Source organism: Anomaloglossus baeobatrachus, chromosome 11 (genome assembly GCF_048569485.1).
Source record: "Anomaloglossus baeobatrachus isolate aAnoBae1 chromosome 11, aAnoBae1.hap1, whole genome shotgun sequence".
In the NCBI taxonomy this organism is placed as follows: Eukaryota; Metazoa; Chordata; class Amphibia; order Anura; family Aromobatidae; genus Anomaloglossus; species Anomaloglossus baeobatrachus.
This window is the reverse complement of record NC_134363.1, coordinates 42,673,794-42,697,405: the sequence shown is the minus strand read 5'-3', so window position 1 is coordinate 42,697,405 and position 23,612 is coordinate 42,673,794. Positions and strand designations below refer to the sequence as shown.

Below are 23,612 nucleotides of genomic sequence, written 5' to 3'. Positions count from 1 at the left end.
CTAAGAGAGTGATACTGTGTATGAGGGGGCTAAGAGAACAATATGGTGTATGGGGGGGACTAAGAGAGAGGTACGGTGTATGGTGGTCAAGAGAGCAATACAGTGTATGTTGGCCAAGAGAGATACTGTGTATATAGGGGGCTAAGACAGTGATACGATGTATGGGGGCCAAGAGAGCGATATCATGCCCATATACTCTATGTGGGGCATCAGTAAGTTACATTTGTAGAGGAAGCATTTAAAATCAATGCTGTGGTTCAGAATGATTTCCAAGCGTCTACAATGAGAAGCAGCAGATATGAGAGCAGATATGAGAGCAGATATGAGATGCCTGTGATTGGCAGGTAGCGTACGTCAGTGGAGCCCTGCAGATCTGTTACATGGAAACTAGGTCAAATGCTGTTAGTAGAATGGCTTAGAGACGAGGCCCAGGAGACCGCGCTCTGACACATAAAGGCCAGCGCCGCAGCAGAGGCACTGAATACTGTAAGTAATGACAAGACGCAAACATGACACAGGTGACACTTCAAGATGACGGGACGTAGATTTTTCCAGTAGTGGGCGGTGAGATTATATCAGTCTTGTCCATACGGCTGTAACTGTAGTTCATCCCTATTCAAAGGTATAAGACTGGGCTGCAATACCAGACGAAGCCACAAGACCAGAGTGGCGCTGTTTCTGGAATAGAACCAGAACCTTTTTTTTTTCGAATCTCATAGCAAGTTGACGTTGAGTGGCGGCCTGTCCTCTCGCATAAAGCATGCAGCACTCACGTCTTTCCACCAGGTGCCGGGGTTGCTTTGGCAGGACGGGCTGTGCTCCATACAGCAGGAGTGGGGCACCAGTGTGCTGTTCCGCATCTCCAGCCAATCCGTGTAGTTCTTCACTCCGCAGCATCGGAACTGCAAGATGAAAGGGAACATAAGAAAGCCGATCCCGGAGACACATCAGACGCCGTCACTAGAGGACAGCAATAATAAAAACTGTCAGCTGGAACAACAGAGCGGTATTATTTTGTTAATGTCTGTAGTAATATTTACACTGTGATATGACAACTGCGGGCAATGAGTGGTCGCTGAAAGACCGCACACTTCTCAACTCCACTGAAGGAATACTGACGGCATACTGATGGATTAATGATGGAATACTGATGGATTACTGACGGAATATTGACGGCATACTGATGGATTAATGGTAGAATACTGATGGATTAATGGTAGAATACTGATGGATTAATGGTAGAATACTGATGGATTAATGGTGGAATACTGATGGATTAATGGTAGAATACTGATGGATTAATGGCGGAATACTGATGGATTACTGACGGAATATTGACGGCATACTAATGGATTAATGGTAGAATACTGATGGATTAATGGTAGAATACTGATGGATTAATGGTGGAATACTGATGGACTAATGGTAGAATACTGATGGATTAATGGTAGAATACTGATGGATTAATGGTAGAATACTGATGGATTAATGGTAGAATACTGATGGATTAATGGTAGAATACTGATGGACTAATGGTAGAATACTGATGGATTAATGGTAGAATACTGATGGATTAATGGTAGAATACTGATGGACTAATGGTAGAATACTGATGGATTAATGGTAGAATACTGATGGATTAATGGTAGAATACTGATGGATTAATGGTAGAATACTGATGGATTAATGGTAGAATACTGATGGACTAATGGTAGAATACTGATGGACTAATGGTAGAATACTGATGGACTAATGGTAGAATACTGATGGATTAATGGTAGAATACTGATGGAATATTGACGGCATACTGATGGACTAATGGTAGAATACTGATGGATTAATGGTAGAATACTGATGGACTAATGGTAGAATACTGATGGATTAATGGTAGAATACTGATGGACTAATGGTAGAATACTGATGGACTAATGGTAGAATACTAATGGATTAATGGTAGAATACTGATGGACTAATGGTAGAATACTGATGGATTAATGGTAGAATACTGATGGACTAATGGTAGAATACTGATGGACTAATGGTAGAATACTGATGGATTAATGGTAGAATACTGATGGATTAATGGTGGAATACTGATGGATTAATGGTAGAATACTGATGGACTAATGGTGGAATACTGATGGATTAATGGTAGAATACTGATGGACTAATGGTAGAATACTGATGGATTAATGGTAGAATACTGATGGATTAATGGTAGAATACTGATGGATTAATGGTAGAATACTGATGGACTAATGGTAGAATACTGATGGATTAATGGTAGAATACTGATGGACTAATGGTAGAATACTGATGGACTAATGGTGGAATACTGATGGATTAATGGTAGAATACTGATGGACTAATGGTAGAATACTGATGGATTAATGGTAGAATACTGATGGATTAATGGTAGAATACTGATGGATTAATGGTGGAATACTGATGGACTAATGGTAGAATACTGATGGATTAATGGTAGAATACTGATGGACTAATGGTAGAATACTGATGGACTAATGGTGGAATACTGATGGATTAATGGTAGAATACTGATGGACTAATGGTAGAATACTGATGGACTAATGGTAGAATACTGATGGATTAATGGTAGAATACTGATGGACTAATGGTAGAATACTGATGGACTAATGGTAGAATACTGATGGATTAATGGTAGAATACTGATGGACTAATGGTAGAATACTGATGGACTAATGGTAGAATACTGATGGATTAATGGTAGAATACTGATGGATTAATGGTAGAATACTGATGGATTAATGGTAGAATACTGATGGACTAATGGTAGAATACTGATGGATTAATGGTAGAATACTGATGGATTAATGGTAGAATACTGATGGATTAATGGTAGAATACTGATGGACTAATGGTAGAATACTGATGGATTAATGGTAGAATACTGATGGACTAATGGTAGAATACTGATGGATTAATGGCAGAATACTGATGGACTAATGGTAGAATACTGATGGATTAATGGTAGAATACTGATGGACTAATGGTGGAATACTGATGGACTAATGGTGGAATACTGATGGATTAATGGTAGAATACTGATGGATTAATGGTAGAATACTGATGGATTAATGGTAGAATACTGATGGATTAATGGTAGAATACTGATGGATTATTGGTAGAATACTGATGGATTAATGGTAGAATACTGATGGATTATTGGTAGAATACTGATGGATTAATGGTAGAATACTGATGGACTAATGGTGGAATACTGATGGATTAATGGCGGAATACTAATGGATTAATGGTAGAATACTGATGGATTAATGGTAGAATACTGATGGATTAATGGTAGAATACTGATGGATTAATGGTAGAATACTGATGGACTAATGGTAGAATACTGATGGACTAATGGTAGAATACTGATGGATTAATGGTAGAATACTGATGGACTAATGGTAGAATACTGATGGATTAATGGTAGAATACTGATGGATTATTGGTAGAATACTGATGGATTAATGGTAGAATACTGATGGATTAATGGTAGAATACTGATGGATTAATGGTAGAATACTGATGGACTAATGGTAGAATACTGATGGATTAATGGTAGAATACTGATGGACTAATGGTAGAATACTGATGGATTAATGGTAGAATACTGATGGATTAATGGTAGAATACTGATGGATTAATGGTAGAATACTGATGGACTAATGGTAGAATACTGATGGATTAATGGTAGAATACTGATGGACTAATGGTAGAATACTGATGGATTAATGGTAGAATACTGATGGACTAATGGTGGAATACTGATGGACTAATGGTGGAATACTGATGGATTAATGGTAGAATACTGATGGATTAATGGTAGAATACTGATGGATTAATGGTAGAATACTGATGGATTAATGGTAGAATACTGATGGATTATTGGTAGAATACTGATGGATTAATGGTAGAATACTGATGGATTATTGGTAGAATACTGATGGATTAATGGTAGAATACTGATGGACTAATGGTGGAATACTGATGGATTAATGGCGGAATACTAATGGATTAATGGTAGAATACTGATGGATTAATGGTAGAATACTGATGGATTAATGGTAGAATACTGATGGATTAATGGTAGAATACTGATGGACTAATGGTAGAATACTGATGGACTAATGGTAGAATACTGATGGATTAATGGTAGAATACTGATGGACTAATGGTAGAATACTGATGGATTAATGGTAGAATACTGATGGATTATTGGTAGAATACTGATGGATTAATGGTAGAATACTGATGGATTAATGGTAGAATACTGATGGATTAATGGTAGAATACTGATGGACTAATGGTAGAATACTGATGGATTAATGGTAGAATACTGATGGATTAATGGTAGAATACTGATGGATTAATGGTAGAATACTGATGGATTAATGGTAGAATACTGATGGATTAATGGTAGAATACTGATGGATTAATGGTGGAATACTGATGGATTAATGGTAGAATACTGATGGATTAATGGTAGAATACTGATGGACTAATGGTAGAATACTGATGGACTAATGGTAGAATACTGATGGATTAATGGTAGAATACTGATGGACTAATGGTAGAATACTGATGGATTAATGGTAGAATACTGATGGATTAATGGTAGAATACTGATGGACTAATGGTAGAATACTGATGGATTAATGGTAGAATACTGATGGACTAATGGTAGAATACTGATGGATTAATGGTAGAATACTGATGGATTAATGGTAGAATACTGATGGACTAATGGTAGAATACTGATGGACTAATGGTAGAATACTGATGGATTAATGGTGGAATACTGATGGATTAATGGTAGAATACTGATGGATTAATGACAGCATACTGCTAGATTATCGATTTGACACTGACAGATTACTGATGGATTAATGACAGAACACTGACAGATTACTGACGGAACACTGATGGAAAACTGACAGATTAATTATGGATTACTGATGTATTAATGACAGAACACTGATAGATTAGTGATAGATTAATAACGGAACACTGGCAGATTAATAATGGAATACTGATGGTTATAGTTAGGAATAGTTGGATTCTGATGGATTAATGATGGAATACTGACAGAATATTGACAGAACACTGACTCATTACTGATGGATTAATGGCAGAATACTGATGTTACACTGACAGATTAATGACGGAATACTGATGAATTAATGATGGCACACTGACTCATTACTGATGGATTAATGGCAGAATACTGATGTTACACTGACAGATTAATGACGGAATACTAATGGATTAATGGCAGAACACTGATAGATTACTGATGGAACGCTAGACGGAATACTGACTGATCAAAGACGGAACATTGACAGAACACTGACTGAGGAATGACGGAACACTGACTGAGGAATGACGGAACACTGACTGACAAATGATGGAACACTGACTGAGGAATGACAGAACACTGACTGAGGAATGACGGAACACTGACTGAGGAATGACGGAACACTGACTGAGGAATGACGGAACACTGACTGACAAATGATGGAACACTGACTGAGGAATGACGGAACACTGACTGACAAATGATGGAACACTGACTGAGGAATGACGGAACACTGACTGAGGAATGACAGAACACTGACTGAGGAATGACGGAACACTGACTGAGGAATGACGGAACGCTGACTGAGGAATGACGGAACACTGACTGAGGAATGACGGAACACTGACTGAGGAATGACAGAACACTGACTGAGGAATGACGGAACACTGACTGAGGAATGACGGAACACTGACTGAGGAATGACAGAACACTGACTGAGGAATGACGGAACACTGACTGAGGAATGACGGAACACTGACTGAGGAATGACGGAACACTGACTGAGGAATGACGGAACACTGACTGACAAATGATGGAACACTGACTGAGGAATGACGGAACACTGACTGAGGAATGACGGAACACTGACTGAGGAATGACGGAACACTGACTGACAAATGATGGAACACTGACTGAGGAATGACGGAACACTGACTGACAAATGATGGAACACTGACTGAGGAATGACGGAACACTGACTGACAAATGATGGAACACTGACAAATGATGGAACACTGACTGAGGAATGACGGAACACTGACTGAGGAATGACAGAACACTGACTGAGGAATGACGGAACACTGACTGAGGAATGACAGAACACTGACTGAGGAATGACGGAACACTGACTGACGAATGACGGAATGCTGACTGAGGAATGACAGAACACTGACTGAGGAATGACAGAACACTGACTGAGGAATGACGGAACGCTGACTGAGGAATGACAGAACACTGACTGAGGAATGACGGAACACTGACTGAGGAATGACAGAACACTGACTGAGGAATGACAGAACACTGACTGAGGAATGACAGAACACTGACTGAGGAATGACGGAACGCTGACTGACAAATGATGGAACACTGACTGAGGAATGACGGAACACTGACTGACAAATGATGGAACACTGACTGAGGAATGACGGAACACTGACTGACAAATGATGGAACACTGACAAATGATGGAACACTGACTGAGGAATGACGGAACACTGACTGAGGAATGACAGAACACTGACTGAGGAATGACGGAACACTGACTGAGGAATGACGGAACACTGACTGAGGAATGACGGAACACTGACTGAGGAATGACGGAACACTGACTGACAAATGATGGAACACTGACTGAGGAATGACGGAACACTGACTGAGGAATGACGGAACACTGACTGAGGAATGACGGAACACTGACTGACAAATGATGGAACACTGACTGAGGAATGACGGAACACTGACTGACAAATGATGGAACACTGACTGAGGAATGACGGAACACTGACTGACAAATGATGGAACACTGACAAATGATGGAACACTGACTGAGGAATGACGGAACACTGACTGAGGAATGACAGAACACTGACTGAGGAATGACGGAACACTGACTGAGGAATGACAGAACACTGACTGAGGAATGACGGAACACTGACTGACGAATGACGGAACGCTGACTGAGGAATGACAGAACACTGACTGAGGAATGACAGAACACTGACTGAGGAATGACGGAACGCTGACTGAGGAATGACAGAACACTGACTGAGGAATGACGGAACACTGACTGAGGAATGACAGAACACTGACTGAGGAATGACAGAACACTGACTGAGGAATGACAGAACACTGACTGAGGAATGACGGAACGCTGACTGAGGAATGACAGAACGCTGACTAAGGAATGACAGAACACTGACTGAGGAATGACAGAACACTGACTGAGGAATGACGGAACACTGACTGAGGAATGACGGAACACTGACTGAGGAATGACGGAACACTGACTGAGGAATGATGGAACACTGACTGAGGAATGACGGAACGCTGACTGACGAATGACGGAACGCTGACTGACGAATGACGGAGCACTGACAAATGACGGAACACTGACTGACTAATGACGGAACACTGACTGACTAATGACGGAACACTGACTGACGAATGGCGGAACACTCACTGACGAATGATGGAACACTGACTGAGGAATGACGGAACGCTGACTGACGAATGACGGAACGCTGACTGACGAATGACGGAGCACTGACAAATGACGGAACACTGACTGACTAATGACGGAACACTGACTGACTAATGACGGAACACTGACTGACTAATGACGGAACACTGACTGAAGAATGACGGAACGCTGTCTGAGGAATGACGGAACACTGACTGACTAATGACAGAACACTGACTGAGGAATGACGGAACACTGACTGAGGAATGACGGAACACTGACTGAGGAATGACGGAACACTGACTGAGGAATGACGGAACGCTGACTTAGGAATGACGGAACGCTGACTGAGGAATGACGGAACACTGACTGACTAATGACAGAACACTTACTGAGGAATGACGGAACACTGACTGAGGAATGACGGAACACTGACTGAGGAATGACGGAACACTGACTGAGGAATGACGGAACACTGACTGAGGAATGACGGAACACTGACTGAGGAATGACGGAACACTGACTGAGGAATGACGGAACACTGACTGAGGAATGACGGAACACTGACTGACAAATGATGGAACACTGACTGAGGAATGACGGAACACTGACTGACAAATGATGGAACACTGACTGAGGAATGACGGAACACTGACTGACAAATGATGGAACACTGACTGACAAATGATGGAACACTGACAAATGATGGAACACTGACTGAGGAATGACGGAACACTGACTGAGGAATGACAGAACACTGACTGAGGAATGACGGAACACTGTCTGAGGAATGACGGAACACTGACTGAGGAATGACAGAACACTGACTGAGGAATGACGGAACACTGACTGACGAATGACGGAACGCTGACTGAGGAATGACAGAACACTGACTGAGGAATGACAGAACACTGACTGAGGAATGACGGAACGCTGACTGAGGAATGACAGAACACTGACTGAGGAATGACGGAACACTGACTGAGGAATGACAGAACACTGACTGAGGAATGACAGAACACTGACTGAGGAATGACAGAACGCTGACTGAGGAATGACGGAACGCTGACTGAGGAATGACAGAACACTGACTGAGGAATGACAGAACACTGACTGAGGAATGACAGAACACTGACTGAGGAATGACGGAACACTGACTGAGGAATGACGGAACACTGACTGAGGAATGACGGAACACTGACTGAGGAATGACGGAACACTGACTGAGGAATGACGGAACACTGACTGAGGAATGACGGAACACTGACTGAGGAATGACGGAACACTGACTGAGGAACGACAGAACACTGACTGAGGAATGACGGAACGCTGACTGACGAATTACGGAACGCTGACTGACGAATGACGGAGCACTGACAAATGACGGAACACTGACTGACTAATGACGGAACACTGACTGACTAATGACGGAACACTGACTGACTAATGGCGGAACACTGACTGACTAATGACGGAACACTGACTGACTAATGACGGAACACTGACTGACTAATGACGGAACACTGACTGACGAATGGCGGAACACTCACTGACGAATGACGGAACACTGACTGAGGAATGACGGAACGCTGACTGACGAATGACGGAACGCTGACTGACGAATGACGGAGCACTGACAAATGACGGAACACTGACTGACTAATGACGGAACACTGACTGACTAATGACGGAACACTGACTGACTAATGACGGAACACTGACTGACTAATGACGGAACACTGACTGAAGAATGACGGAACGCTGTCTGAGGAATGACGGAACACTGACTGACTAATGACAGAACACTGACTGAGGAATGACGGAACACTGACTGAGGAATGACGGAACACTGACTGAGGAATGACGGAACACTGACTGAGGAATGACGGAACACTGACTGAGGAATGACGGAACGCTGACTGAGGAATGACGGAACACTGACTGACTAATGACAGAACACTGACTGAGGAATGACGGAACACTGACTGAGGAATGATGGAACACTGACTGAGGAATGACGGAACACTGACTGAGGAATGACGGAACACTGACTGAGGAATGACGGAACACTGACTGAGGAATGACGGAACACTGACTGACTAATGACAGAACACTGACTGACTAATGACGGAACACTGACTGAGGAATGACGGAATACTGACTGAGGAATGACGGAACACTGACTGAGGAATGACGGAACACTGACTGAGGAATGACGGAACGCTGACTGAGGAATGACGGAACACTGACTGACTAATGACAGAACACTGACTGAGGAATGACGGAACACTGACTGAGGAATGACGGAACACTGACTGAGGAATGACGGAACACTGACTGAGGAATGACGGAACACTGACTGAGGAATGACGGAACACTGACTGAGGAATGACGGAACACTGACTGAGGAATGACGGAACACTGACTGACAAATGATGGAACACTGACTGAGGAATGACGGAACACTGACTGACAAATGATGGAACACTGACTGAGGAATGACGGAACACTGACTGACAAATGATGGAACACTGACTGACAAATGATGGAACACTGACAAATGATGGAACACTGACTGAGGAATGACGGAACACTGACTGAGGAATGACAGAACACTGACTGAGGAATGACGGAACACTGACTGAGGAATGACAGAACACTGACTGAGGAATGACAGAACACTGACTGACGAATGACGGAACGCTGACTGAGGAATGACAGAACACTGACTGAGGAATGACGGAACGCTGACTGACGAATGACGGAACACTGACTCAGAAATGACGGAACACTGACTGAGGAATGACGGACCACTGACTGAGGAATGACGGAACGCTGACTGACGAATGACGGAACACTGACTCAGGAATGACGGAACACTGACTGAGGAATGACGGAACACTGACTGAGGAATGAAGGAACACTGACTGACAAATGATGGAACACTGACTGAGGAATGACGGAACACTGACTGAGGAATGACGGAACACTGACTGAGGAATGACGGAACAGACGGAACGCTGACTGAGGAATGACGGAACGCTGACTGAGGAATGACGGAACGCTGACTGATGAATGACGGAACGCTGACTGACGAATGACGGAACACTGACTCAGGAATGACGGAACACTGACTCAGGAATGACGGAACACTGACTGAGGAATGACGGAACACTGACTGAGGAATGACGGAACGCTGACTGACGAATGACGGAACACTGACTCAGGAATGACGGAACACTGACTGAGGAATGACGGAACACTGACTGACAAATGATGGAACACTGACTGACAAATGACGGAACACTGACTGAGGAATGACGGAACACTGACTGAGGAATGACGGAACACTGACTGAGGAATGACGGAACGCTGACTGAGGAATGACGTAACGCTGACTGAGGAATGACGGAACGCTGACTGACTAATCACAGAACACTGACTGAGGAATGACGGAACACTGACTGAGGAATGACGGAACACTGACTGAGGAATGACGGAACACTGACTGAGGAATGACGGAACACTGACTGACTAATGACAGAACACTGACTGAGGAATGACGGAACACTGACTGAGGAATGACGGAACACTGACTGAGGAATGACGGAACACTGACTGAGGAATGACGGAACACTGACTGAGGAATGACGGAACACTGACTGACTAATGACAGAACACTGACTGACTAATGACGGAACACTGACTGAGGAGTGACGGAATACTGACTGAGGAATGACGGAACACTGACTGACAAATGATGGAACACTGACTGACAAATGATGGAACACTGACTGAGGAATGACAGAACACTGACTGACTAATGACGGAACACTGACTGAGGAATGACGGAACACTGACTGACTAATGACGGAACACTGACTGACTAATGACGGAACACTGACTGACTAATGACGGAACACTGACTGACGAATGGCGGAACACTCACTGACGAATGACGGAACACTGACTGAGGAACGGCAGAACACTGACTGAGGAATGACGGAACACTGACTGAGGAATGACGGAACACTGACTGAGGAATGACGGAACATTGACTGAGGAATGACGGAACACTGACTGAGGAATGACGGAACGCTGACTGAGGAATGACGGAACGCTGACTGAGGAATGACGGAACGCTGACTGACGAATGACGGAACGCTGACTGACGAATGACGGAACGCTGACTGACGAATGACGGAACACTGACTCAGGAATGACGGAACACTGAGGAATGACAGAACACTGACTGAGGAATAACGGAACACTGACTGAGGAATGACGGAACGCTGACTGACGAATGACGGAACGCTGACTGACGAATGACGGAACGCTGACTGACGAATGACGGAACACTGACTGACGAATGACGGAATACTTACTGATTAGAGATGGAACACTAATGGAACTATATGGCGTCATTATTTAGACAATGTATGTTGGGATTGTATGCACTGTATTTAGCATTATTATTTGGATGTTGTATGTTAGTGTTATATTGGCACTGAATGTTGGTCCTATATGTGTTCTATATAGCATCAGGCGATATATATTGTATGGTATGTGGTCTATACATCATTATTAATTGGGCACTGTATGGCAATATTGTGTAGACACTATATGCTTGTATTGTATGTGCGCGATATTGCATGTTTACTTATGCACTGTATGGAGGTATTATTTAGGCTGTGTGTGTAGTATGTTTTGTATATAGCATTCTGATTAGGGCACTGTATGGTAATTTATGCACAATATGCCTGTATTGTATGTGCTGTATATAGCAGTTTTTATTTGTGCATTATATACTAGTATCATCTAGTCACTATGTGTATGTATCACATATGCTCTAGTCTATATAGACTTGTTGTTTTGGGCTCTGTATGGTAGTATTATATAGGCACTGCAGGTATTGTATATGCTCTATATAGCCTTGTTATTTGTACAATGTATGGTGGTATCATTTAGGCACTACATTCTGGTATTATATGTGCTGTATATAGCCTTGTTATTTGTGCACGGTATGGTGGTATTATATACAGTTAGGTCCAGAAATCTTTGGCCAGTGACACAATTTTGGCGAGTTGGGCTCTGCATGCCACCACATTGGATTTGAAATGAAATCTCTACAACAGAATTCAAGTGCAGATTGTAACGTTTAATTTGAAGGTTTGAACAAAAATATCTGATAGAAATTGTAGGAATTGTCACATTTCTTTACAAACACTCCACATTTTAGGAGGTCAAAAGTAATTGGACAAATAAACCAAACCCAAACAAAATATTTTTATTTTCAATATTTTGTTGCGAATCCTTTGGAGGCAATCACTGCCTTAAGTCTGGAACCCATGGACATCACCAAACGCTGGGTTTCCGCCATCTTAATGCTTTGCCAGGCCTTTACAGCCGCAGCCTTCAGGTCTTGCTTGTTTGTGGGTCTTTCCGTCTTAAGTCTGGATTTGAGCAAGTGAAATGCATGCTCAATTGGGTTAAGATCTGGTGATTGACTTGGCCATTGCAGAATGTTCCACTTTTTTGCACTCATGAACTCCTGGGTAGCTTTGGCTGTATGCTTGCGGTCATTGTCCATCTGTACTATGAAGCGCCGTCCGATCAACTTTGCGGCATTTGGCTGAATCTGGGCTGAAAGTATATCCCGGTACACTTCAGAATTCATCCGGCTACTCTTGTCTGCTGTTATGTCATCAATAAACACAAGTGACCCAGTGCCAGTGAAAGCCATGCATGCCCATGCCATCACGTTGCCTCCACCATGTTTTACAGAGGGTGTGGTGTGCCTTGGATCATGTGCCGTTCCCTTTCTTCTCCAAACTTTTTTCTTCCCATCATTCTGGTACAGGTTGATCTTTGTCTCTTCTGTCCATAGAATACTTTTCCAGAACTGAGCTGGCTTCATGAGGTGTTTTTCAGCAAATTTAACTCTGGCCTGTCTATTTTTGGAATTGATGAATGGTTTGCATCTAGATGTGAACCCTTTGTATTTACTTTCATGGAGTCTTCTCTTTACTGTTGACTTAGAGACAGATACACCTACTTCACTGAGAGTGTTCTGGACTTCAGTTGATGTTGTGAACGGGTTCTTCTTCACCAAAGAAAGTATGCGGCGATCATCCACCACTGTTGTCATCCGTGGATGCCCAGGCCTTTTTGAGTTCCCAAGCTCACCAGTCAATTCCTTTTTTCTCAGAATGTACCCGACTGTTGCTTTTGCTACTCCAAGCATGTCTGCTATCTCTCTGATGGATTTTTTCTTTTTTTTCAGCCTCAGGATGTTCTGCTTCACCTCAATTGAGAGTTCCTTAGACCGCATGTTGTCTGGTCACAGCAACAGCTTCCAAATGCAAAACCACACACCTGTAATCAACCCCAGACCTTTTAACTACTTCATTGATTACAGGTTAACGAGGGAGACGCCTTCAGAGTTAATTGCAGCCCTTAGAGTCCCTTGTCCAATTACTTTTGGTCCCTTGAAAAAGAGGAGGCTATGCATTACAGAGCTATGATTCCTAAACCCTTTCTCCGATTTGGATATGAAAACTCTCATATTGCAGCTGGGAGTGTGCACTTTCAGCCCATATTATATATATAATTGTATTTCTGAACATGTTTTTCTAAACAGCTAAAATAACAAAACTTGTGTCACTGTCCAAATATTTCTGGACCTAACTGTAGATATTACATGCTGCTATTGTATGTGATGTATATAGCCTTGTTATTTGTGCACTGTATGGTGGTATTATTTAGTATTTACATGCTGGTATTGTATGTGATGTATATAGCTTTGTTATTTGTGCACTGTATGGTGGTATTATTTAGTATTTACATGCTGGTATTGTATGTAATGTATATAGCCTTGCTATTTGTGCACTGTATGGTGGTATTATTTAGTATTTACATGCTGGTATTGTATGTGATGTATATAGCCTTTCTATTTGTGCACTGTATGGTGGTATTATTTAGTATTTACATGCTGGTATTGTATGTGATGTATATACCCTTTCTATTTGTGCACTGTATGGTGGTATTATTTAGAATTTACATGCTGGTATTGTATGTGATGTATATAGCCTTGCTATTTGTGCACTGTATGGTGGTATTATTTAGTATTTACATGCTGGTATTGTATGTGATGTATATAGCCTTGCTATTTGTGCACTGTATGGTGGTATTATTTAGTATTTACATGCTGGTATTGTATGTAATGTATATAGCCTTGCTATTTGTGCACTGTATGGTGGTATTATTTAGTATTTACATGCTGGTATTGTATGTGATGTATATAGCCTTGCTATTTGTGCACTGTATGGTGGTATTATTTAGTATTTACATGCTGGTATTGTATGTGATGTATATAGCCTTTCTATTTGTGCACTGTATGGTGGTATTATTTAGTATTTACATGATGGTATTGTATGTGATGTATATAGCCTTTCTATATGTGCACTGTATGGTGGTATTATTTAGTATTTACATGCTGGTATTGTATGTGATGTATATAGCCTTGCTATTTGTGCACTGTATGGTGGTATTATTTAGTATTTACATGCTGGTATTGTATGTGATGTATATAGCCTTGTTATTTGTGCACTTTATGGTGGTTTTTGTAGTCACTATATATTGGTATTGTATATGTCTTTTAATTTGGGCATTGTGTGTGGCTGAAAATTACACACTGTATGCTGTGGTTCTTAAAGCTCTATGTGGCAGTATTATGTACTGTATGTCTTAAATGTGCCAGTAAGTGGGGTTTATTGCACATCAAGCCTGCGCTGTAATTTATGACCTCTGCAGCTCGGAGGGAAGAAACAGCTTTGAAATCACTGAGCACAATATGGCTTCAGGAAATTGTAATTGGATTGGGAGCAATTATATCCCCTCCGTCCTGGTACTAGATCTGCAGTCACAACGGCAAGGACCATCCCTGGGGGGCAGGAGGAAAGGATGGGGGGCAGCGGCTGTACGAGAAAGGTGCAAGATGGAAGCAGGCATGGGGTGGGAATAATGGACTGAGGGTCTCGTCAAGGAGGTGAGGGGCACAGTTTTGATTTTTTTTATGACTCTCTAATTAACTCCATTAAATGGGTTTTCCAGTTAGGGAATATACTCGTCCCCTGGCTAATAATTTTTGGGTATAATTTTTGGACGCCCAGACATCGTCATATCAGTAAGTTATACCCTATCACAGTTTTGATTTTGTATGACTCTCTCACTTCATTAAAGGGGATTTCTAATTTGGGAATATACTCGCCCCCTGGCTGATAATTTTTGAGTATAATTTTTGGATACGAGTATGCCCTCTAGGCATCCAAAAATTATACCCAAAAATTATCAGCCAGGGGATGAGTATATTCCCACATCAGAAAGCCCCTTTAATGGACTTAGTGAGTCATTAAAAAAATCAAAATTGTGACAAGGTATAACTTACTGATATGACAACCTCTGGGCGTCCAAAAATTATACCCAAAAATTATCAGCCAGGGGATGAGTATATTCCCAAATAGGAAAGCCTATTTAATGGAGTTAGAGAGTCATAAAAAAAAAATCTAAACTATGACAGGGTATAACTTACTGATATGACGACCTCTGGGTATCCAAAAATTATCAGCCAGGGGACCAATGTATTCCAAAATTAAAAAGCCCCTTTAATGGAGAACTTTTGCAAGTCGATAATCACATACAGTGCCTAAATAATACCGCCAAACAGTGCCCGAAATACCAGTGCTATACGGAACACATACAGTACCATTGATTCCTGTTAATTAGAGAGTCATAAAAGAAATCAAAACTGTGACATGGTATGATGACCTCTGGGCGTCCAAAAATTATACTCAAAATTTATCAGCAAGGTGACGAATGTATTCCCAAACTGGAAAACCTCTTTAATGGAGTTAATAGGAGAGTCATAAAAATTCTAAACTGTGACAGGATATAATTTACTGATATGATGACCTCTGGGTGTCCAAAAATTATACCCAAAAATTATCAGCCAGGGGACGAGTATATTAGGTCATACCATATCATAATATTAGCAAGTTATACTCTATCACAATTTTGATTTTTTTATGACTCTCTAACTCCATTAAAGGGGCATTCCAATTTGGAAATACTCTCTTCCCCAGACTGGTAATTTTTGGGTATAATTTTTGGACGCCCTTAGGTCATATCAGTAACTTATACCCTGTCACAGTTTAGATTTTTTTAATGACTTTCTAATTAACAGGAATAAATGGTACTGAATGTGTTCCATATGGCACTGGTATTTGGGCACTGTTTGGCGGTATTATTTAGGCACTGTATGTGATTATCCACCATGCAAAAGTTCTCCATTAAAGGGGTTTTCCAATTTGAAGATAAACTTGCCCCCTAGCTGATAATTTTTGGGTATAATTTTTGGACGCCCAGAGGTGGATATCAGTAAGTTATACCCTGTCACAGTTTTGATTTTTTTATGACTTTCTAATTAACAGGAATCAATGGTACTGTATGTGTTCCATATAGCACTGATATTTGGGCACTGTTTGGCAGTATTATTTAGGCACTATATGTGATTATCAACCATGTAAAAGTTCTCCATTAAAGCGTTTTTCCAATTTGGGAATACACCTGTCCCCTGACTGCATCTCACCCTCCCCAGGTCCAGTGTGGAGTCTCCGCCACTGCACCCGCTGTCTGCAGCCAATCAATGAGTTAATCAGCTCTGAGCAGCTTGTGCCATTGGCTGTAGCGCTGAGCAGACCATAACGGACACCAGAATCAGTGCCGGAGACTCAAACATGAACCTGGGGAGGGTGAGTAAAGCACAGGTTTTGGTTTTTATTTCCACATATTTAAACAAAATGAAGCTAAAGAAGAGTTTAATTTATACTCTGAGGATGCAGTATATAATTTATTCTTATTCTTTATCTGAAATTTCATAGACTCATTACATCCTTTCTATAGGACTCGCCTGCCATCAATTCTATCTCAAAGAGCAGACGTGCGGAGCGCAGCTCTGAAGCACATCGCCATAAGTAATAAAGCATTTAGAAAAGCATATCAGCCTTCTCCACGTCTTCAATTTATTTCAATATTATCCGTTTCACATTCCCCCGTCCTATCTGATTACAGACGACCCGCGAGCTCCAATACATCACCGTCCGGTTCAGCGGGGGATTAGCGGGATTGTGGGATTTGTTAACCACAAATTATATGACAAGAGCTCTCCGAGAATAATGGATCAAGTAAAGTGTACGGGTTTGAGTTTGTCTTCTCGTACCGCGGCGCTCGGCTCAGACTGATTGTTTTTATTATATATAGATTTACTCGGAGCAGATGTGCTGGAGAACTTCAGAGAATTGGATTCTCAAGGAGCCCATATTTCATATTTGCCTTGAGATTTATTAAAGATTTGCAATGGCAGCAGACTGCTTTGATTTTTTTTTTAAAGAGGTAGTAGATCCATTTATAGGATTCGGAGTTCCTAATATTCTGTCTGCACAGAACCACCACTAGAGGGAGCTAAAGAGCATACAAGGCATACATTGGATAAAGAATACCTCCGTCTGTACGATGTCCCACGCGTTGGTCAAGCCGAGATTCCCCTCTGTCTGATAGAGCGATAATCCTTTCTTTAGGTCTTCTTGTGCATATTTGTGGAACTGTGCAAGAAAGGATCCTTAGGTTAGTCATATAAAGTCTTAGGTAGGAACATAACACCAAGGAATGACCACTTTTGGGTGCCGTTTAAAGGGTTATTCTTTAATGGATATGCTATACATAGGGGATAATTTTTGGACATAATTTTTGGACGCCCAGTGGTCATATCAGTATATAAATAACTTTTTGGGGGTAAATCACACTTTAAATAATCCTGGCCAAATATTAAATCATTTTTGGGTATAATTTTTGGGTATAATTTTTGGATGCTAGGGGTTATGCCCTATCCTTTGGGATTTTTATAACTTTTTTGTGTAAATTACACTTTAAATAATCATGGATCTCTTTTAGCTTGACCAAATTTTAAATAATTTTTGGGTATAATTTTTGGACACCCAGAGGTCATATCTGTAACGTATGCCCTATCCTTTGGAATTTAGATAACTTGTTTTAGGTAAATCACACTTTAAATAATTCTGAATCCCTTTTAGACTGGCATAATTTTGGGGTATAATTTTTGGGTATAATTTTTGGACACCCAGAGGTCATATCAGTAAGTTATGCCCTATCCTTTCGAATTTTTATAACTTTTTTGGGTAAATCACACTTTAAATAATCCTGGATCCCTTTTAGCTTGACCAAATTATATATAATTTTTGGGTATAATTTTTGAGTATAGTTTTTGGACACCCAGAGGTCATATCAGTAAGTTATGCCCTACCCTTTGGAATTTTGATAACTTTTTGGGGTAAATCACACTTTATATAATCCTGGATCCCTTTTAGACTGGTTAAATTTTAAATAATTTTTGGATATAATTTTTGGACACCCAGAGGTCGGAATTTACATAACTTGTTTTGATTAAATCACAGTTTTTGGAGTAAAATCACACTTTAAGTAATCCTGGTTCCTTTTTGGTCTGGTCAAATTTGCAGGGATTATTTCCAAAAATTTGGGACAGTCCCAGTAAATGAAAAGGGCAATGTTGGGGACCATCTTGACACATTATTACCTCTTGCAACATTATAGTTTACTTATAACAGGTGGGGGAGAAAAATAATTTTCCTTGACAGCAGTACCAATCGGTGGATGCAAGTGATCAGAAATTTAATGCCTATGCCATACATAGGGGATAATTTTTGGATATAATTTTTGGACACCCTGAGGTCATCTCAGTAAGTTATGCCCTATCCTTTGAAATTTAGATAACTTGTCTTTTGTCGTAAATCACACTTTAAATAATCCTTTAAATAATTTTTGGGCATAATTTTTGGACGTACGGTATCATTACCTCTTGAAATTGACATATAACAGATGGGGACAAAAAGGAATTTCTTTGACAGCAGTACCAATCGATGATGGTAAGTGATAAGAAATGTAATGCCTACGCTATACATGGGGGATAATTTTTGGGCATAATTTTTGGACGTATCATTACCTCTTGAAATTTACATATAAGGGGGGACAAAAAGGAATTTCTTTGACAGCAGTACCAATCAGTGGTGGTAAGTGATAAAAAATTGAATGCCTACGCTATATATAGGGGATAATTTTTGGGCATAATTTTTGGATGCATCATTACCTCTTGAAATTTACATATAACAGATGGGACAAAAAGGAATTTCTTTGACAGCAGTACCAAACAGTGGTGGTGATGAAATGTAATGCCTATGCTATACATGGGGGATAATTTTTGGACGTATCATTACCTCTTGAAATGTACATATAATAGATGGGACAAAAAGGAATTTCTTTCACAGCAGCACCAAATCATATCATTATGCCAAAGAATTTGCATGCAGAGTGACTCCTGAGGGTTTCTGAACGAATGGAGAAAGTCTAAGAACCTCTGGATACGCTAAATAAGTGAAAAATATTGGCAACTCTTGTTATAAGCCTTTTTTTGCAAAATTATCTGCCGTGTCACATGTCGTAAATTTGACGGCTGAATGAAATCTTTCACATATGGGTTTTCAAGGGTCATAAAATATCATTTTGTTTTAGTACCAGTCACAGAAAACCGTATGCGGAAATATAAAATAACGGTTTCAGCACTTACATTGTCGTTGTAGGTGAAGAATAGCACCATGCTGATGATTTCAAGGAGGAAGATGATCAGTAACACCACGAAGAACTGATGGGAGACAAAAGGAGATATTTATATATATATATATATATATATATATATATATTTATATATATATATATATATATATATATATATATATTTATAGTATATATCTATATATATATATATCTATATATATTTATTTATATGTATATATATATATATATATATATATATATATATAGATAGATAAAGCTATATATATATATGTATATATATATTTATATATAAAAATATATATATATATATATATATTGCGTTATATCATTAATAGCCCTTTGTAAACCCCTTCAAATCCCTAAGCCCACCACCTTCATTTCAAGAGGCTCCGGACCTCAACTGACCAAAATATGAGAGCAAAACCTGCAATGAATAAAAGTTGAGCTGCAGTACGCAAGAATGGCCACTATGCGGTCTATCGAGCAATGCTGTATTGCCTCCATATACTATGAACTTTTGGCATCGGCACCAGGTTTCCGCTTGATCATTGGAGTTGCCAAATATTGAATTCCCACTAATCTGATATTAATCTTCAAGATAGGACATTGATATCTTAATTCTGGACAACCCCTTTAAAAGATAGTCAAAACCCCAGCATCTTATAGGGTGAAAAAAAAACAACTTACCGTGAGCAAAAGACACCGGTGTTCTGTCACGGCACCGAGGCAGCCGATAAATCCTACCACCATTATCACCGATCCCGTCACCATGAAGAGGCTGGCAGCGGAAAGTGACGGAAAAGAAATGGAGAGGGTGGCAAATTTTCCCTGGGTAACGGCCAACCAGACCCCAACTCCGAGAATCCCACATCCTCCGAGCTGCAGAAAAAGAACGATAATCTCAGAAACAGCAGCATCAAAAGTCAATATCCACCACATAAAGGTATATAATATACCAGAGACTCCTCAAATACATGTATTTGGGGCTCAAATTCATTTTTGTAATTGGTTTTCATTAAAAAATTTGCATCGTTTGCACTCCATAGCCGTGTGCTGCTGGATTAGTTAACTGAGAAACTATCAGTGAGCTCCTTCTGATGGGAGAGCTTATAACTCTTTTATGTCTTTTTTAATGTTCCTTCTCAGTTGATTTATGACCATAGACCACATCAAAGTTGAATGTGCAGGAAAACAGAGTCTGTAAAAGCAAAAAGGTGCAAATTTTTTCATGAAACTTAATTGAAAAAATGATCTTTAGCACCAAATACATACATTTAAGTAACAAAATAAAAAAAAAAATTGTCCCAAGAGGTGAACAACTCACTAAGTTGATTGATGACCACATCAAAGTTGAATGTGCAGGAAAATAGTCTGTAAAAACATTTTTAATTAAACTGAATGGCAAAAATGATTGTTAGCACCAAATACAAACATTTCAGTAGCAAACAAATGTCCTCAGAGGTGAACAACCCACTGTGGGGGTCCTACTGGGTCACACCCCACAGGACTGGAGTCCAAAAACTGCAATTGCAGCATTTAACCCATTAACATGCCACTGTCAATTGTGGCAGCTGAATTTAAGCGGTTAAAAATGGAGTACTGATGGTATTGTAGCTGCCAGGGCAGCAATAGTACAATATTGCTGTGTATTGTAAAAACTAAAGTCTCCTAATAAATTTTTTAAAAAAAGTAAAACATAATGAAAAATATTTTTTTTTTTTTAAATTACAATGTTTTACAGACAGTAAATAAAAAAAAATAAATCAAAGTAACATATTTGTTATTGCTGTGTGTGTGTGTGTGTGTGTGTGTGTGTGACACTGTCTTATATTTATGCCATAAGAGGAATGTCAAAATGAAAAGCAAAAAAAAGTCACAATTGCTGTTTTTTTGTTTGTTTTTACCTCCTCAAACAATAAAATAAATAGAATAAAAAGAAATATGAAAGTCATATGCCCCCCAAAATGGTAACGAATCTTTATTTATATTCCATTGTTTGAGGAGGTGGGAGAAAACCCCCCCCCAAAAAGCAATTATGACTTTTTTTCTTTTTTATCAAGTCAGAATTGCTGTTTTTTTGTTTGTTTGTTTTTACCTCCTCAAACAATGGAATGAAAAAAAAAGAAATCAGAAAGTCATATTCCCCCAAAATGGTAATGTATCATTACTAGGTTGAAAAAAAACCCTAAACAACAGCAATTATGACTTTTTTCCTTTTCTTTTATCAAGCCAGAATTGCTGTTTTTTGGTTTGTTTGTTTTTTAACTCCTCAAACAATGGAAGAAAAAGAGATCAGAAAGTCATATGCCCATCAAAATGGTAGTAAATCATTACCCTTTTGAGGAGGGGGGGTCATATGACTTTCTGATTTCATTTTATTCGATTGTTTGATGAAGTAAAAAAAAGACAAAAACAAAATAAAAATCAGCAATTCTGACATAATTGCTTTTTTGGGGGGTGTTTTCACCTCCTCAAACCATAGAATAAAAAGAAACCAGAATATTTTTTTTTTGGCGGGGGGGGGGGGGGGGAGGATATAACTTTCTGATTTCTCTTTTATTCCAATATTTGAGATTAAAAAAATAAAACAAAAAACAGCAATTTTTACTTGATAAAAAAAGAAAAAAGTCATAATTGCTGTTTTTTTGCATTTTTTTTCCACCTCCTCAAGCAATGAAATAAAACGAAATCAGAAAATCATTTGCCCCCCCCCCAAATGGTGAATCATCACCATTTTGGGGGGCACAAGACTTTCTGATTTCTTTTTTATTCCACTGTTTGAGGTGGTAAAAAACAAACAAAACAAAAAGCAGCAATTCTAACTTGATAAAAATAAGAAATTCAAATTTGCTGTTTTTTTTTCCACCTCCTCAAACAATGGAATAAAAAGAAATAATGATAATGAATCATTACAATTTGGTGGGGACATATGACTTTCTGATTTTGTTTCCCATTGTTTGGGGAGGTGAAAAAAAAACCAAAAACAAAAAACAGCAATTCTGATTTGTTAAAAAAAAGAAAAAAGTCAAAACTGCCGTTTGTTTGTTTGTTTACCCTACCTCCTCAAACAATGGAATAAATAATGATTAATTTCATTATTATATTCATTTTGGATTGACATATGACTTTCTGATTTCTTTTTATTCCATTCTTTGAGGAGGTAAAAAAAACAAACAAAAAAAGCAATTCTGACTTGATAAGAGAAAAAGTCAATTTCTGGGGGGGGGGTGGTAGTTTGAGAGGGTTCTACCTCCTCAAACAATGGAATAAAAATAAATCAGAAAGTCATATTCCACAAAATTTGTGGAG

The 23,612-nt window shown here is 39.8% G+C and overlaps 1 protein-coding gene across 3 annotated transcripts in view; it reads right to left on the bottom strand.

Annotated features, from left to right (window-relative positions):
* LOC142256061 (tetraspanin-4-like) overlaps positions 1–23,612 on the bottom strand; it is a 187,664-nt gene that overhangs the window by 28,624 nt on the left and 135,428 nt on the right. For all 3 annotated transcript variants that reach the window (XM_075327565.1, XM_075327566.1, XM_075327564.1), the window contains 4 exons: positions 20,991–21,182; positions 20,296–20,370; positions 18,137–18,238; positions 774–902 (listed from right to left, as the gene is read on the bottom strand). In XM_075327565.1, coding sequence (XP_075183680.1) covers positions 774–902; positions 18,137–18,238; positions 20,296–20,370; positions 20,991–21,182 — 498 coding nt within the window. The remainder of the gene's footprint in view (positions 1–773; positions 903–18,136; positions 18,239–20,295; positions 20,371–20,990; positions 21,183–23,612) is intronic.